The sequence below is a fragment of the Leuciscus leuciscus genome, assembly GCF_965113295.1.
Source record: "Leuciscus leuciscus genome assembly, chromosome: 12".
Taxonomy (NCBI): Eukaryota; Metazoa; Chordata; class Actinopteri; order Cypriniformes; family Leuciscidae; genus Leuciscus; species Leuciscus leuciscus.
Window position 1 is genome coordinate 29315054 of NC_138736.1, and position 19004 is coordinate 29334057.

The following is a 19004-nucleotide window of genomic DNA, read 5'->3' on the forward strand; positions in this document are numbered from 1 at the left end:
TCTCTTTTTTTTTTCTTATCTCTTTCCCAATTTTGCAGTATTTGTCATAAAATGTGTCATATAGCTGTGTGTTTGGAATATATTACCAATTTATTGTGTTGTCTTTTATTATTTGTTTTTAATTTCCTTTTTTGTTATGCATTTAATGCATAATAATTGTATCTTTTGCATTTTTAATCTTTTGTTATATTGATTATTTTACTTGTTTTCATTTGAAGCACTTGGTGCTTCTTGTAATGCTTTTTTTAATGTAAAGACTTTGAACTGCATTCCTTGTGTGAAAGGTGCTATCATATCACATGTTATCTTGATAATGACTTTTTGAAAGTTGATTAGTCCTTTAGCATTGCATTTTTAAAGAGATTATGAGTTTCTTACCTTTTAAGATCTGTAGGTGTTCCCGTCCTCTGTCCTGTTCTGGTGTGTTCTTGTGTTCTCCCTGATGCTCAGAGTCTTTATATACCTCCATCTCTCTCCTCTCATCTTCACCTCTCCTCCCACTCTGTCATTTATGTTTATCCTTACTCTATTCTTTCTCTCTTTTCTTTCTTTCTGTGCACACAGAATGTTTTACTGCTGATAAGAGGGGTGAGCCTAAATCGCCTAAAGGACTATTCTCATTTAAAGTTGACTTGAATTATGTTTTCATATTATATGTGACCCTGGATCACAAAACCAGTCACAAGTCGCACGGGTATATTTATGGTAATAGCCATCAATACACTGTATGGGTCAAAATTATCGATTTTTCTTTTATGCCAAAAATCATTAGGATATTTTAAAAAAAGATCACGTTCCATGAAGAAATTTTGTAAATTTCCTAGCATAAATAGGCTATATAAAACATTTATTTTTTGTGAGTGAATGGAGCACAATCGCGATGGACAACTTTAAAGTCGATTTTCTCAATGTTTCGATTTTTTTGCACCCTCAGATTCCAGATTTTCAAATAGTTGTATCTCGGCCAAATATTGTCCTATCCTAACAAACCATACATCAATGAAAAACGTATTTATTTATTTCTATTTCTATTTTTTATATATCAATCTCAATTTCAAAAAAATTACCCATGTGACATATTATATTATATTATATTATATTTTTATTTTAAGAGTTCAGATGCAAAAGCCTTTAAGTGCCATCTGAAATTTTCCTCTAGAATGATCCTTTTTATCAAGCTCGTATATTTAAGTTCAGTAATTTCACTTAAATGGCAATGCAGATGACCTATTAATTGTCTTTTAAATGAAATTACTTAACTTAAATATACAAGCTTTATAAAAATGATCATTCTAGAAGAAAATTTCAGATGGCACTTAAATGCTTTTGCATCTGAACTCTTCATATATATATTATATTATGTAATAATATAAGCCTTGTTAAAAAAATGGGCACACCATTTAATAAACTATGAATTATGTTTTTATTTTTCCAGTTCTTTAATATTATATTATATATTTTTTTCAAACACAAATGGCAAAAAATGGAGAATATACTAATTATACTAATCTATACAATACTTGTTTCTATTATTGCACTAATTACAGTACATTTCTTTTTCAGTTATTTATTGCTTTTTCAGTGGTTACATAATTGTAACAATACAAGACAGGTGTCTGCTTCTGGTTTTTAGTTTGCCCTTTCAAAGGTCAAAGGTCACATTATAACTTTTAGAAGCTGATGATATTAGACTTCGCATCGGAGAGGTCACCCATGCGATGGATTGTTTTATATCATCAGGGTTGACGTCACAGACACTAAGTTTGCATGTGTGTGTGTAAACAGCGTATTTACACACAGTATTGTCTCTGCATGCACACAGATAAAACACATGACATGCACACACGGGCAAACATGCCTGCGGAATATATGACGTCACTGATGCTCTTGTGTGTCTGAGTCGATGTATTTTGTTGTCAGTCATTAGTGATTGTGGAAATCTGTTACAGTCTTTCTGCCTGTGTATTGTTGTAGCATTGAGATACAGATACACTCATTAGTTCAGGGGCTTCAGATAACAACGTGCAAAGAGATGTTTGGGAAGACAAGAACAAGATTGTGTTTGTCTAATTGTATTTTATTGTCTGTCTTGTCTTAATCTTTACAGCACTGCTAATGCAAACACACCTGCTGCACAGTATTGTTGCACACACACACACACACGTTGGGTTTCCATGTTTAATGGGGACTTTCCATAGACAACGATACTGTACAAACTGTATATTCTATCCCCTATCCCCACTTTCTGCATTTTCTTTTCACATTTTCAAGAAAAAAAACAACATAATTTCTAATTATTTATAAGCTGTCTTGTTCCCAAATGTCTCCACGAGGTTAAAAATGACTGGTATTGTGGGACTCACACCACAAACTCTTTATGCAAATTATAAGTAGGCATGACATAGCAATCTGTAGACTGGATTTGTTCGTCAAACAGAAACTAAAAGGGGTGATTTATGTTTTGTAACTTCTTATCGTTCAAAGTATCAAGTTTATTTTTGAAGTTTACGTCTCTTATGCTCACCAATGCTGCATTTATTTGCTCAAAAATACAGAAGAAGCAGTAATATTGTGAAATGTTTCTTCTTATAAATCTTATGTCTTTACACTCACTTTTCATCAATGGAATGCATTCTTGCTAAATAAATGTATTCATTCCCTTTAAAAACTCCAGACTTTTGAACTAAATAAAATATGGAATATTACAAAATATCAAGTCTTTCACATAAAAACTACATCACATTTTATTATTATTAAAAAAATCGGATTCAAATTGTAATGTTCTATTCTATTCTGTTTGTACAGTATCAACAAACAGATGTGCATTGGAAAATGTACACATTGGATTCAAATACTTGAGTACAAGTCTTGCCCAGACTTGACTGGAAATATTACAATGGGGCAACTTGGCAAAGCTAAGTCAGCTCTGCACTTCTTGGTCTAAACCACATCTTATATTTCCTCTTCACATCACATGCTCTCGATAAAAAGTTTCCGTGGTGTTTTGCTTCAGCCCTTACTTACTTCAGCCCCTGCCAGCAAAGGTAAGTGTCTTTAAAGCAGATTTTTTTAAATGAAATCGCTTTCTGTTTGGTTTGGCTAAATATCTTTTCACTAAAATGTTATTAAATGAATTTATGAGACTGGAAAATTAATGCATTTTAGCATTGTAACAATCACGGTGCATTTCAGAACAAATCAAACCTAAATCAGTTCAAACTAAATCTTAAAATGTCCTTTTTACAGATGTCCGAGGGAAATCAAAGCGAATGGTAATACTGCATACATTTCTGTAACCATTGATATCATGTATATGCTCCTTTTACAACATGCAGTTTCACAAGACAATGATAATTCAACTTTAAATTAAGTACTTTTGTTGGAATTGTTTTGCAACCTTAATGGGTTTTCTACAGCGATTGCAAAGTGAGAATCGATCATTCACTGAACGAGGATGAAATAAACCATGTGACCAGCAGGAAAGAGTCAGCTCAGGAGTGTCTCAAAAGACACGGCATACACTGTAGACTGGTAATATTCTGTTTTTATTCTGTACTTTTAAACAAACCTGAATGAATGGCATAAAACACAATTAGCCTACATAATGTTAAACAAATACGGAGAACAGTTCTGTTTAGGGAAATGTCTTACTTGGAAAGGTTTGTGCTTGTGCTGTCATCTACAAAGGCAAACTCACTGAATTCCTCACAAAAGGCATATTTACATAGTTGCTTAATAGGCGTTTACTGCATTCTTTACAGGAGGATCTGCCCAACATCGCTCTGTTGGCTTCAGGAGGAAGTGAAAGAGCGATGGTGGGTTTGCTGGGATCACTGGTCGCTCTGTTTCAAGATGATCTGTTGGACTGCATGCTGTATCTTGCTGGGCTCTCTGGATCTACCTGGTAAATTAGCAAATACATGCTCCTCAAATTCAGCTCATCAGAATATTAACAAATGCCGAAACTTAATTTTTTCTTCATAAGGTGCATGGCGTCTTTATACAAAGTACCAAATTGGTCCAGCAAGCTAAATGAAGTGAAGGATGACTTCGAACAGAGACTTCTAAATGGTGACGTCAGATTCAAGGACAAATTGTCGACGCTCAAAAAATACTACAGACAAAAAGACAATTTCAGTCTGACAGACATCTGGGCAGTGCTGGTTATAAGCGAGATTGTGAAAGAGGTAAGAGAAAGGGATATCTTATGTTTAAAGCAACAATTGAGCACATTTGCAGAATTTAATAATATTCTGCTTTTTAAAGAGTGGAAATCGTGAAAGTAATTTAGATTATTTTATTCTATTGACAATCTTAGTTTTTTAAGTAAATATTTACCAGATCACCTTTTATAATATGGGTCTTTAGACATGAAAATTTGTGTTAATTTGTGATTAGCATAAGTGGAACACTGTATTTATCTTGTATTGTCCTGTGGATTTTAATTTACAATTCTTCCAGATTATATTTTGGTAGCTCATCACAAAGTGGGAAGCTTCTGACTTTTGTGAGACTTTCTGTCTCTCTTATCCATAACATCCACAGACAAAAGGGGCAAACGTAACAAAACACAGTACTTTCAACTTTCTATAAAAAAGTTGTAGGCCTATACGTAATATAACAGTGGCCAGCCATTTTGCCGTGGCGTCCAGGGAGCGATTTGGGATTAGGAGCCTTGCTCAAGGGCACCTCAGTCATTTCCTGCTGATATTGAGACTTGAGCCCGCAACCTTCGGGTTACAAGTCCGACTCTCGAGCGTTAGGCCAATATTTATTTGGACATTTTTTCAGAGTTCTCAGTGAATAGAGCATTTATTTGAAAAGACACACACTTTTTAACGGTAGTGAATTTTTGTACACAGACACACACGCACACCAACAGACACACAATATTTACGTAACTATTTGCGCTGATTTTAAGTTTTTCTACAGATAGATAACTGTACTTTTACCAGTCAGAGGAGCCAACACAGCAAAGATCCTTATCCCATCTACACCGTGACTGATATGCTGAGCAGATATGATAAACTAAAAGCAGGTAATATCGGTGTGTTTGTGCGTTGTATGTGTTTTCACTGTGTCTGAGACTTACAGTGTTCTGCCATATAGAGAAATTTGTTGAGATCACGCCACATGAGACTGGCTACTCCATTAGTGGGGCCTTTGTAGATACTTCCTGTTTCGGAAGTCAGTTTTACCAAGGGGTTAAAATAAAAGACCAGCCTGAGATGGACATGCTGTTCCTGCAAGGTGGGCTGAAACAACACATACTTATTTATCTTTTAGTTCACTACCCAATCAATTGTCTATTTAGTTGCTTGCTGATTTTTTTATTTTTTTATTTTTCTGCAGGGATGTGTGGTAGTGGTCTTGCTGACCTAGAAAAAATACTGGAGGCACTGTTACATTTCATCAAAGGTAAGTCCACTTAGTTTGTTCATATTTGCCCAGTTTTATAAGCCTAGTCCCAGACTACAATGCATGTTTAAACTACCGTATCTTAACTGAAAGCAACTTGCACTGACATGTCTTTAAATATGTCCTGGCATTGTTTTATTTCAAGATGCACACCAGGAATGTTTTTTCTAATGCACGTTTATAAAAGCTACTTAAAGGAAGGGTAGATGATTTTTTCCAGAAACATTATATATATATATATATATATATATATACTGTGTGTATATATATATATATATATATATATGATCAGAGCAATATCACACGAGTAGCAGTGCAATATCGGTGTTTATTACACGGCTTGGTTGAATTCCAATGTAGAATGCAGTCTGTTATTTCTTGATAACAGACCGCTGCTAAGTATAACACACCGTTGCCATGAAAAACAGAGCGTTGCTATGGACGCAGGATTCTAACCGTAGAGACGGAACAGACTATTTTCTTTAGCGGAAGCAATACAATCGTTTTTAAATCAATAAACTCCTTTTTAAACCAATATTTTGTGTCAAATTATTGATTTATTTGGTGGGTAGCCATGTAATAAGCGGGATAATGTAGAGCAAGGCGGTTGTTATAGCGAATACATCCCCTTCAGGGTGATTGATATCGTTGTTTATTCCATAGCTTGGTTGAATTCTAATGTAGAATGCGGTCTGTTATGTAAGGGATAATGTAGAGCGAGGCGGTTGTTATAGCGAATACAACCCCGACAGGCGCGTCGGGGTCTTGAATCAGCCTGAAGGGGTTGTATTCGCTATAACAACCGCCTCGCCCTACATTATCCCGCTTATTACATGGCTACCTACCAAATAAATCAATAATTTGACACAAAATATCGATTTAAAAAGGAGTTTATTGATTTAAAAACTATTGTATTGCTTCCGCTAAAGAAAATAGTCTGTTCCGTTTCAACGGTTAGAATCCTTAGCAGCGGTCTGTTATCAAGAAATAACAGACTGCATTCTACATTAGAATTCAACCAAGCCATGTAATAATTCTTGATAACAGACCGCTGCTAAGTATAACACACCGTTGCCATGAAAAACAGAGCGTTGCTATGGACGCAGGATTCTAACTGTAGAGACGGAACGGACTATTTTCTTTAGCAGAAGCAATAAAATCGTTTTTAAATCAATAAACTCCTTTTTAAATCAACATTTTGTGTCAAATTATTGATTTATTTGGTAGGTAGCCATGTAATAAGCGGGATAATGTGGAGCGAAGCGGTTGTTGAATACAACCCCTTCAGGCTGATTAGGGGTTGTATTCGCTATAACAACCGCCTCGCTCTACATTATCCCTTAGCACGGCTACAAGTGTGATATTGCGTTTATACTACAGTTCGACGGCACACGTGAGTAAATAAATAATAAACAAGCACGGAGTGTCTTTAAAACCCGTCTTTTGTGCAGAACTACTTCCTTCCGCCACTGATTCAAATCTAAAACTGACAGTTTGACAGCCCAAGCCTCCGAAACGTCACTTTAGAACTAACGAACGTTGAGTTGCTTTTTTACAGATCGAGTGTATTACCTGCATCTGATGTAGCATTCATTCTTAATTCTTCTTCATTCGATGTCCATAATATTATATCCCAAAAAAATATTATTGATGTCCGCTGAGGAAAGAAATATGTCCGTCTTTTTCCTTCCATGACAGCGCTGCTAAAACAACTTGTTCCTTGTTCTGACTCATTCATAAAGACAGTCTTTGCCGCCATCTATAGGCGTAATAATGTAACTAATACGGCATATTGTTTATACATAATCATGTTTATTGAACAACAATAGGCATTATAAAAGACAATCGGAAATAAACACAAGCAAACAATTCAGTCAAACGTACAAACAGCACTCTAGTAACGTTAGGCAACAGGATTCAAGTGAAATATAGCCAAAATATATTTATGAAGCTTAATTTTCCCCTTAACCAAAATCGATTTGCTCTGGAACAAGTAATAGATTAATAAGACCAAAGCTCGTTTGATATACCCCAAATGAATTGTATCTCACGTTTAACCACTAGGCCTACATAAGAAGAGTCAGCGTCAAATTCCCGAAAGACTGGCCGAGTGACGTTGTTCTCTGCGGGTACATGAGCACTAACCTGCGAAAGCTTCTGAATCTGAACAGATCGTAAAATAGGCACTATATATTAGTCACATATTTGAGGTCTAAATAACTACATTCTCGCCTTAAAACTACATTTTGTGACACAACTACAGTAGTATTTATTAAAAACATGGTGGATTTGCTCGACCGCCATGACAGGTGCAGCAAGCGGACTAGCGGAGTGAAACGGGATGATTGCAAATATCGCATGGCTGGTAAAGACTCTCAGCCAAACAGATTCGAGAACCAGAAAGAACGTTGTATAAATATTTATATACTTGATGTTATAGGCTACTCTAAGCGATATGTGACTCTAATCAACACAAAAAATCAACGCCAAAATGAATCTACAGCAGTCAAGAAGTAACAGTTCAGAGCTCTTTTAGTTGTTTTTGTTCATTATCATTGCAATGTTATGTGCTTTGAGACATGTTTAACGTTGTCTCTCATGACGTTTTTTTTGCTCCTTGCTGGCACGTTCATGTGTCTTGAAGGAGGCTTATCTTTGGAGACGCTCTGAAGGGAGGGTGGGATCTCATGCTTTCAAACCTAGCTCGCTATTGCTACTAGCCTCTCCGAAAATTGCCTAAATGTCATAGTCGAACTAAGGCCAACTCCTGGCTTAATCTAATCCCTGTTTGTGAAACCAGGTCATTGCAAAAAGGTCATTATAATTTGTAATAACTGTTAATACATTAATATGTTTTAAAATGTAATTTATTATTGTGATGTTGCAAAATGTAAATATACAACCTGTTCTTTTTAGACCTAATGTTGCATGAGTTGGGCATAATGGGTGACCAAGCATCTTCAGGAATAAATCAAACAGACGTTCACTCCCTCGGTGATCCACACGTGGCCGAGGCTTGCAAAGTGCTTTTGACACTTGTGGAACTCAATCTGCTGGTCTTAAGAGAGGAAGACCCTTCATCTCACATTCAAACCCTGATTGACTCCCTGAGTATTCATCACATTATATCACATTATATCCAAAACATTGAGTTACGTGGGTATGAAAATGAGAAACATGCTTTATTACTTTAATTAAACCCACTTTAAAATCCTGCCAACTTTAGACTCAGATCCACTTCAATGTGTGCTAGAAATTCAGTGCATGATATAATTATGCTATGTATTTCAGAAGAGCTGGACAAAGAAAAAAAAGAGAAACTAATCACCATGTCAAAACACATGAATAAGAAGAACATTAAGGAATACACACTATACATATGCAGCCTGCATTCATGCTGGAATCCGACATGTGCGTTTTCCATTTTTTACACATTATGCGACTCAAAAAACCACTTTACTTAATTTGTCTCTGTAATTGATATTGTGATCAGTGGAGTAAGAAAATCCAGCTGATTTAATTATTTTACATGTTGATAAAAAAGGACCTATTACATTTAGTAGCTTTTGGAAATCATTCTCTCATTTTAGGCATAGAGATATTGACTATCATTGGTAAATGCATTGAGTTAGTTACTCTCTGGATCTGGGGCACAACATACAACTTTCTGTACAACATGGCAGGTAAGCTAAATTATTACGTAATACATTTAATTTATTAAAATGTAGTAGTAAATATTAATAGTAAAATCGATCAAATGTATATAACATTATATATAATAACACATACTGTATATATATATATATATATATGTATATATATATATATATATATATATATATATATATATATGTGTGTGTATATATGTAATATAAAACTAGAGTTAAGTGCACATTGAGTTTAGTAAACTCTGACATTTGTAGCAATGACAGCATGTCTAAATGGCCGTAGACTTATACTGTACTAGTACATTTAAAGTCAGAGGTGAAGCTTCATCTCTTGGAGATGTCTAGCTGTTGTCTTTCTACCTACAAATGTCTCATATTGCAATTTAATTAAATGAAGAAGGATTTCAATATTTTACCATCATCCCCAGCAAAGGAGGTTTCCCCCTCCATCTTTAAAGAGGAAAAGAGGTATTATGCTGATGCTGGGTTTGACATCAACTCACCTTTTTTACCACTACTGAGGAAAGAGAGAGATATTGACATCCTTCTCTCCCTCGATTTCAGTGAGACAGATCCATTCGAGGTACAATAATTGCATACTGGTTTTTTTTTCTTATTAACCAGAATGGCGTATACTAATTAGTAATAATGTCCCCCTCCATGCACATTGTCTATTTTTAATTTACAGTCACTGGTCAAAACCAAAGACATGTGCAGAGACCTAGACATTGATTTCCCTGAAATCCCTGAAGTATCAGAAGAGGAGAAAGCTGCTCCAAAGGACTTTTATGTGTTCGAAGGCCCCAAGGCACCAACTGTTATTCATATTCCTCTATTCAATATCAAGAATTGTGGTGATAAAGGTAATTGTCCAACTACTGCTTTGTGATTGTTGAAATGTTCAAATTGTCATATTATTATTATTAATAATAATAATGATAATAATAATAATAATAATTTATATATTTAACAATAATGTATAAATGTATATTTATTCACAATTTAGGATTTTATAATCATATTAAAAGCTGCAATATGCAGAAGAGCCGATCATGAAAGCTCACAAATGTCGTAAAATGTCTCTTTTAATAGAAGAAATTAGAAAGTGGAGGAAAAGATATAAAACCTTTCAACCACCCTACAACGGTAAAAGGATGGATGACCTACTGGAGAAAGCTGAAATGAACATCAAAAATAACACAGAGAACCTTTTGACGGTGATCAAACATCACATTTTGGTTCCATTTATCGATTCTCAGGTGTGACTCGTCACATCACAATGGAAACTCGCTGGCTTTAGTTAAGAAGAGGTGGTTAGAATGAGAGGGTTTGTTTGTTTGTTTGTTTGTTTGTTTGTTTGAGAGAGAGAGAGAGAGAGAGAGAGAGAGAGAGAGACAAAATATGCATTTAAAAACATTGTGTGGAACATACAAGAGATATGGAATTGTATTTGTTGTTGATGGTGTTAATGGGTATGAATATAGGCCTACTAATGCAAGTCCTCCTGTGGTGAAAACCAAGTTTTTAATGTTGTTTATATGTCTATGTGGTGTTTTTAATATGCTTTAAGACAAACACCATTGCTGATTATTTTCTCCTTAAAACTGCAGTGAAAAAAAAATACGATTTGTAATCGATGGTGTTTCTTATGTCACAAACTACCTTGTAACCAATCACGTCTAGGTGAGGGCAGGCTTTAGCATATCATTAACTATAACCGCTCTGAAGCAGTGAAGTCTTAAAGGGATACTTCACCGTTTTTTCATATTAAACTATGTTATTCCCTTAACTAAGACGAGTTGATACATACCTCTATCGTCTCAGTGCGTGCACTAAATCCCTCTGTCTTGCGGCGAAACTTTGTTAGCCCAGTTCATTTAATATGGGCCAAGCAGAGAAGCTACCAAACACCTCCACGTTTTCCCTATTTAAATACAGTTACTCGCGAAGTGTAACTCGACCTAGGACGGTGACACAAAACAAAACGTTGCGCTTTTCTAAGCGTGTAAAATGGATAACTATTTTGTATGGCGGAATACCATAGCAAGTGCTTGTAAGCACTTCGACTTGGCGCAGTAATATCTTCACTCGTGAAAAATCCTCTCACCGGCCCCCTCTCCCTCTAGTGAAGATATTACTGCGCCAAGTCGAAGTGCTTACAAGCACTTGCTATGGTATTCCGCCATACAAAATAGTTATCCATTTTACACGCTTAGAAAAGCGCAACGTTTTGTTTTGTGTCACCGTCCTAGGTCGAGTTACACTTCGCGAGTAACTGTATTTAAATAGGGAAAACGTGGAGGTGTTTGGTAGCTTCTCTGCTTGGCCCATATTAAATGAACTGGGCTAACAAAGTTTCGCCGCAAGACAGAGGGATTTAGTGCACGCACTGAGACGATAGAGGTATGTATCAACTCGTCTTAGTTAAGGGAATAACATAGTTTAATATGAAAAAACGGTGAAGTATCCCTTTAAGAGAAGCCAGGTAATCCCGGTACATTTTTCTGCTGATATGAAAAATTGGGTACATTTAGCAATATATCGGGTGAATTATGTATTTGACGTATATTACTATATGATGAACTATATGCTTTTCTCCACTAATTTTGTATGATGTTCAAAGCGTTTCTAAAGATGCTGATTATAAGAAGGCAGCTGTCTGACTCTGAGATGGTGAATGAGAACATGGTTTGTGTAACATTAGCAACACATTATTAACTATTTGATGACGTAGATTGCTAATTATATTAATTACTGTTATGTGTCCGAAGTTGTAGAGACGCATTACCATTTTGATACATCGACTTGTAGACCAGCCTGTATGAGTGAGTGGAGGCGGGGCTCATTTGCATATTCATAGATCCGCATATACTAAATGAGGCAAGGGTGTAGAGTTACATTCAAGCTATTTTAAGGCATGAATACAATTTATTCAGCCATTTTGGTGATCAAAGATGAGTTTTAAGGGATAAGATTACATGGGACTTCAAAATATCTTCAAATCTGTGACTGACCTCTTATAGGCTATTCAAGTTCCTTTAAAAGTTTCTCCACAGTTTTTGGAATGAAACCTGATGCAACAATTGGGCCTTCAGCCTAATCAACTGAAAGCGCATAATATTCTGTAACCAAGTTATTCAAGCTTTTCAAACTCTTTCTATGAAGCGTTTTTTTTTTTTTTTTTTACGTGTCCTTCAGTTCCTCACCAGCATTTGTGTGAAATTATCACAGATTAGTGCATCAGAATCAAACAAGAATATTAGAAATTGCTGTTGTTTTATATTAATTGAGTCGTTTTTTGCTTTTATTATAATCCATTAAACAAATCATTTGTGATTTTATACTGGTTTGGGATATGGGAATAAGTGATGAGTACAGAAGTAAAATTCTTAAGAAGTAGATCTTTTTATTTTAGTAATCTCATCAAAGTAGCAACATATTGTATAAATTCAAACACACTCATGAGATCCACTGAGCAAAATATTTTTTTTTTACGCAAAATCCATATATATAAAAAAAATGATAACATTGATATTGAAGCAACTATCATGATTAATCAATTTACATGCTTTCATTTTATCTGTAAATCCAATAAAACCTGCAATAAAACTGGCCAAAAAATAGTCTTCAGTTGTTTTCTGTGGAGAGCGTCCATACTTTACAAATTGTATTTAACAGATGACTTTAATCAAAGCAGTTTACAGTTCAGCAATACTATAACAACCATCCGCAGAGATGCAAAGTTTAGTTTCTGGGAGGAATGTATAAATCCATCATTTTAAAGCTGTTGAATGGTTACCAGTTACAAATGACACTGATCTGATTAGACTTTTCCTTGAGAAAATATATTTTCAATGAGCCAAGACTGTTGCTTGGTTTTGAATTTGAGGGCAAAGATCCCTGTTACAAAAAAAGACAGATATAAAGATAAATTAACTCTGAGCGCAAGAATAATTTACATATCTTGATGACCATGAATGAATCCATATCTGTAATCAGAAAGAATCATTTCTTCAAATACTCACTTTAAGGTAGGATCCTTCTCAAGGTCTTTCGGAAGAATCTTTGCATGGGCACAGACTGGACTGTTGTCCTGGAGCTGCTGTTTAAGCCTATTAATTTCTTCACTCCATTTTGTCTTTTCACCAGCAAAATTACCTGAATAAAAGCAAGAGAGAGAATTATCGACACCTTTTTTGTTTGTTATTATGTTTGCTTTATGGGTGTTAAAGGCACACTATGCAAGATGTGTACCTTAATATAATGGGGGGGGGGTATTTGTATTTGAGAGGTGGCGCCCGACAAATCTCGTGAGAATCATGACTTGCTTTACGGCACGACGTCACATACATACATCAACAACATATGAACAGCCTCTATGGAAGACACTAGCACGCATTTCAGACGTGAATCATGGCAGAGTCGGCGAAGAAAGCGCGGTCGGAAGAGTGCAGAGACGGCTCTGCGTGAGTGGTATTTACGACAGTAACATTAAATACAAGTACTCCACAGAGACTCTAGGGGGCGCTGTTTGAAAAAAATGGAAATTGCATTGTGTGCCTTTAAGGACTACGAGACTTCCGGGAGACCACAAGGGGGCGCTAGGGAGTCAGTAAAAATAAAAGAATTTACAGTTTAACATAATATGATTATAAACACATTTACTTAAGTTCATTCTTCCTTTTCTAAGGATAGTGGGTGGAAAATGTTATTTTTTAATTATTTCATTAATATAAAATCTTATAATATAATAATTATAATCATTACATTTACATTTATTCATTTAGCTGACGCTTTTTATCCAAAGCGACTTACAATTGCTATATATGTCAGAGGTCGCACGCCTCTGGAGCAACTAGGGGTTAAGTGTCTTGCTCAGGGACACATTGGTGTCTCACAGTGGAACCCGGGTCTCTCACACCAAAGGCATGTGTCTTATCCATTGCGCCACCACCACCTTAACATGTAAATGTTATATTAATGTTTTGATGTCAATCAATATATATATGAATATTATCAATATATCATTAATATAATATAAAATACTTTATAATTATTTAATTTTAGAAAGATGTTGTCCTTATAATATCATTCAGAATAATTTTCTCACACATTGTAAATGGGTCTCTGTCCCTGAAAATATTCAGTTTAAAATTCAGTTTATATCATTGTTGTGGTTCCTTGCATATTTAAACATACCATCAACGTCACTCTTCTCTTTCTCCACGACTGTAACTTCATTATTCAACCCTGCCTATGAAACACACAACACAGAGGAAGATGGTTAGAAATGAGGACTAAACTATAGCATTTGTTGCATAAATCACCCCTTCAGCATTATGAGTATCTTTAACATTACCTAAAGTAGATACCAAAACACATTTCTTTTCAAACTATTCTTTTTTTAAAGGTGCAGTAAGCAATTTCTGAGGAAAGTGGATCGGACTGAGCGCCACAACACACTTGTAGCCAATCAGCAGTAGGGGGCGTGTCCACTCAGAGAGGTACATTTGAATAAAAACAGAAAGAGATGGCTGAGAGACATTACTAAAGAGGAAAGATAAGAGGAATACATCACTGGAAAAAGAAGGTTTATGATAATAAGGCAAGAGCTTTAGGAACTGTGTTAATATTAGAAAAGCTTTCCAGTGCTGGAGAGACCTAAAGCCTGAAAACGGACGCAGAGGTTGTGTTGTTTCTGCTCCACACGTGAGTAACGTTAGTTTTGCTATGTTTCACAGAACCAAGACATGCTGTTGTTGTAATATAAGCTATAATAACAAGACAGTTTTGAGTGTCATTGTTGGTCTGGAGCTGCTGGCAACCGACAACAAACACTTGCTTGTATATAGGCCTATCTGTACGGTGGCCGAGAGAGCTCAACGCGCTGCAACTGAAGAAAACGCATGCAAATAGAAAAACACCTGCAAATTAAGAAAACATCTTCATCAGTTTCACAACACATGTGTGCTCCAAATACTCAAAACACAACCAAATACAGAAACGCGCTGCAAAAGTTCACAACACAAACAAATACAGAAACGCGCTGCAAATAGGACAGAACACAACGGAAATGTTTCCGGGGAACCCAATAAGTGACGGACCCGGCTGGGACGTTTTTTATTGCTCGTGAGCATTACCTATGCCCTAACGTTACTCCCTTAAAAGGGCAGACGGTAGAGCCCTTGAAGTGGGCACTTTGGAGGGAGCGGGGCACTTGTGTGCCATTATGTAGCCGTTTGGAACGGACTTGATGAAGGGAGCAACGAAAGCCAATGTAATTTCCTCATTATTTTCACCTGGGATGTTCCCATGACAACGCAGCGCCGTCTCATATTTGGACCTCTTATATAGCCTACTGTCTATGATTTGGACCCTTCATTCTAACATTTCTTATGAAACTTATATTAACATAACATGAATGTGTACAATGTAACTGATGTATATATTAATATATTTCCCTCATGTTCTTTTTCTCTATCTTTTTTTCTTTAATTTATTTTAGTCTTCAGCTTGTTCTTTTCTGATTAGTATTCTTATGACATTGAACATATTATAAATACATTTTGTATATTGTAGGCTATACAAAGTTGTATGTCATAAACGTGTAATCTCTGTATGTTTTGCAACAAAAATAAAATAATACATTAAATTAAAGTAGACAGCTGTAAGCACGTCCCAGCCGGGTCCGTCACTTATTGGCTTCCCCGGAAACATTTCCGTTGTGTTCTGTCCTATTTGCAGCGCGTTTCTGATTTGTTTGTGTTGTGAACTTTTGCTGCGCGTTTCTGTATTTGGTTGTGTTGTGAGTATTTGGAGCACACTTGTGTTGTGAAACTGATGAAGATGTTTTCTTAATTTGCAGGTGTTTTTCTATTTGCATGTGTTTTCTTCAGTTGCAGCGCGTTGAGCTCTCTCGGCCACCGTATATCTGTATGTTGATTTTTGTTCATCCTTGTCATTTATTTGTTATTTAAACTTTACTTTTTCTTTGCCTCAGCTATGATAGAGACATCCACTCTTTCATTGCTTGTTCGAGCATTTTGAGGACATAGCAATGAAGGGAGTGTGTATTGTTTGTGTTGCATTGAAATAACATCCGTGTTTCTCTCACTCCACCTTTTAAAATGAAAGGTGATAGGATACGATGATGTTGATTAAACTTGTGTGGTTACTTTACTACTACCAGTTCAACAGGTGAGTTGTTAGTTGTTAAACCTGCACTACAGCTGGGTGTCAGTGCCTTGCCCAGCAGATAAGGTATATTTAATTATGCAAATATTAGACAATGTTATTACATTCGGATATATAACTACAAGCATTTGAACCAGGAAAACTAATATTGACTGTACACTCTCCTGACAGAATAATTAATCTTTTACCAAAATGTAAATCAAAGTTACTAATAAGCCTACATAAACCGTGTATAGGCCTATATGAGTATTGTAAATATTTACAATTTCACAAATTTTGCTTAGGAAATAATCTCTAATTATAGAGAATATATTTAATCCCTATCTATATAAATAATATATTGATCGACATTACTCACTGCTGAATCCTTGCATGCTTGAACCTCTTTTTCCTTTCCCTCCTTAGCAGAGGTTAATTTCCCGACCTCATCCTGAAGTTCCTTGATCTCCTTCTCTGCGTTGTCCATCTCCGTCTGTGTGTGCTCAACTGCTAAACCGTAATTTTCTAGACCCAGCTCTGTTTCTCTCACCGCTGCCTCAGCGAACTCCATTTCGTTTGCTAGTTTGTTTACCAACTCCCTTTTAAGATGCATAAATCCCAGCAAGCCCATGATCATAACTATGACTAAACCCAGGATCAGGGGCCAGCATGACTTCTTGTCCATGGCTATGTGTATGTCCTAAAGATTTTTTCAAATCAAATTACAGAGTTTGATAATCAGGTTCTATTTCCTATATATATATATATATATATATATATATATATATCAGTTATGTTTTAATATAATCCGTTATCTGTCTTCAGTCGAAGTAACATGCATGTCTATGATGAAAATAGCAGTTTGATCTCTAAAACAAAATACCTACAGAGAAACAGAGAAAATAATTAATTTACAGTCATGAACACTTTTTTAAAAACAATGAATTTACAGTAATAATGACACATTTAAAATAACAATTAATATTAGTCATAGACACTTTAAAAAAAATACACTCATAACAATAGGCCTACATTTGTTTTTAAACAACAACAATCAATTTACAGTCATAATGACACATTTAATAACAATTATTTGAATGATTATAAATAGTCTCAGTCATATGGGAAGTCAAGTGTGAAACCAACCAACACAAATATGGAGGTATATCCCTTTCCATACCGTAGTATTTTTATTTTTATTTTTATTTTTACAACTCTGCTGAAAAAATTGCTAAGACCAGCAATGAAGCTTAGGCTGGCAGCAGATTTGCTAAACCTCTCTCAGACTTGCTAAAGTCTTTGCTGTCTAAGTTGGTCTTTAAAGGGATAGTTCACTCAAAAATGAAAATTGTGTCATCACTTACTCAACCTCGTGTTGTTCTAAACCTGTATGGGTTTCTCTGTTCTGCTGAACACAAAAGAAGATATTTTGAAGAATGTCGGTAACCAAACAGTTGATGGACCCCATTGACTTCCATAGTATTTTTTTTCCCCACTAAGGAAGTCAATGGGGTCCATCAACTGTTTGGTTACCGACATTCTTCAAAATATCTTCTTTTGTGTTTAACAGAACAGAGAAACCCATACAGGTTTCCCTCTAAAAACAGAAAACAGACCAGCAAACCACTTTAGGCTATGTTTTTCCTGCCATCTAGAGCCGATACACTCCATTGAAAACGTTTGAATGCAAAATAAATTGCAAAAACATGGAAATGACATTCAAAACATTCAAAATAATATTTTGTAATTATTTGACATGCATATTAGAAGCTTATTACATATTTCAGCACTACATGTACAAGTATAAGAATGTGTCATTCAAATGAGTGCAGTGAAACTCACCTTCGCCAAGAGACGTAGTTGCTGAAAACAAAGGCTGGTTGGGAGTGGACAGATATTAAAACTGGCGCTCAGTGAACACAGTATCACAAAAGATAAAGCGCTTTACAGTTGTACATAGTAAAGCGCTATATAAATGCCTAAATCATTCATTCAAAAGAAGCACAAAACAACAGAAAAAAGCAAGAGTAAAATAAATAGATTACCTCTGTACACCTATCTTTCTCTTATACTATACGGTGATCTTTCCTTTCCCCTCTCAGTCATTCACACGTGACCAGTCGGACCAGTTAAGCAACCAGTTATTCATTTCTGGTTTTATATCTCTAGCAATGACAAGTGACCCATTTACAAAAGGAAGTTGGTCTCTCACGGCCATCTGATATCAGTTTGCCATTTTTTATTCTTCTTTTTTCCACCTTTTTTTATATTGCTTTTTAAATTTTTTTTATTGCTTTACATGTTTTAGCAGTGTCTAAAGGGGAAACTTTTCAGGTCTTATCTGATTGAATTTTGCACCTTAGATCAATTTATTTATTATTATTAAACACTTTATTTTACATTCCTGTTCCCCATGCACATACTATATTATAATTGCAATAAGTTACCTTATATTACCCAGTACTTTCTTAGGTAAGTATGCTGTGTGCATGTACTGTAAAATATTTATGAATGTAAGCTGTATGTATGAATGTCCTTCCTCAAATTGCAACGAGTCCTGAACCGGCTAAGAAGGATATTTATGTAGGCCTATTGTATTATAATTGCATAATGTATTTTATTTTTATTTACATTCTAAAAATAAAAAAGGACATCAAAAAGCTTACTAAAAGAATTTGTATTGTAGTTTTCTGTGCATATAAGTTTCTAAATCCTTTAAAAATAGCTTGGAGTATGAGGAAGGAT

General features: G+C 35.3%; 2 protein-coding genes across 4 annotated transcripts; one reads left to right on the plus strand and one right to left on the minus strand.

The window, feature by feature from the left end:
- The first annotated feature begins 2888 nt into the window (after window positions 1-2888).
- Window positions 2889-12569, plus strand: pla2g4c (phospholipase A2, group IVC (cytosolic, calcium-independent)). 3 transcript variants are annotated; one of them, XM_082185101.1, is made up of 14 exons: window positions 2889-3044; window positions 3247-3272; window positions 3417-3531; window positions 3762-3904; window positions 3986-4187; window positions 4933-5038; window positions 5110-5250; window positions 5353-5418; window positions 8335-8529; window positions 8710-8829; window positions 9009-9101; window positions 9515-9669; window positions 9775-9949; window positions 10182-12569. In XM_082185101.1, the coding sequence occupies exons 2-14, from the start codon at window positions 3247-3249 to the stop codon at window positions 10349-10351; spliced, it is 1707 nt and encodes a 568-aa protein (XP_082041227.1). In that variant the 5' UTR covers window positions 2889-3044; the 3' UTR covers window positions 10352-12569. The 3 variants fall into 3 exon arrangements, with proteins under 3 accessions (XP_082041227.1, XP_082041226.1, XP_082041225.1); XM_082185100.1 differs by having other exon boundaries at window positions 8713-8829; window positions 10179-12569; XM_082185099.1 differs by having other exon boundaries at window positions 2890-3044; window positions 10179-12569.
- Window positions 12570-12717: 148 nt separating this feature from the next.
- Window positions 12718-18268, minus strand: LOC309510360 (uncharacterized protein). Its single transcript, XM_082185111.1, has 5 exons — window positions 18102-18268; window positions 16639-17142; window positions 14286-14340; window positions 13112-13244; window positions 12718-12986 (listed from the first exon to the last, which is right to left on the minus strand). Exons 2-5 carry the CDS (start codon window positions 16942-16944, stop codon window positions 12938-12940), a joined length of 543 nt encoding a protein of 180 aa, XP_082041237.1. The 5' UTR covers window positions 16945-17142; window positions 18102-18268; the 3' UTR covers window positions 12718-12937.
- Between the last annotated feature and the right edge of the window lie 736 nt (window positions 18269-19004).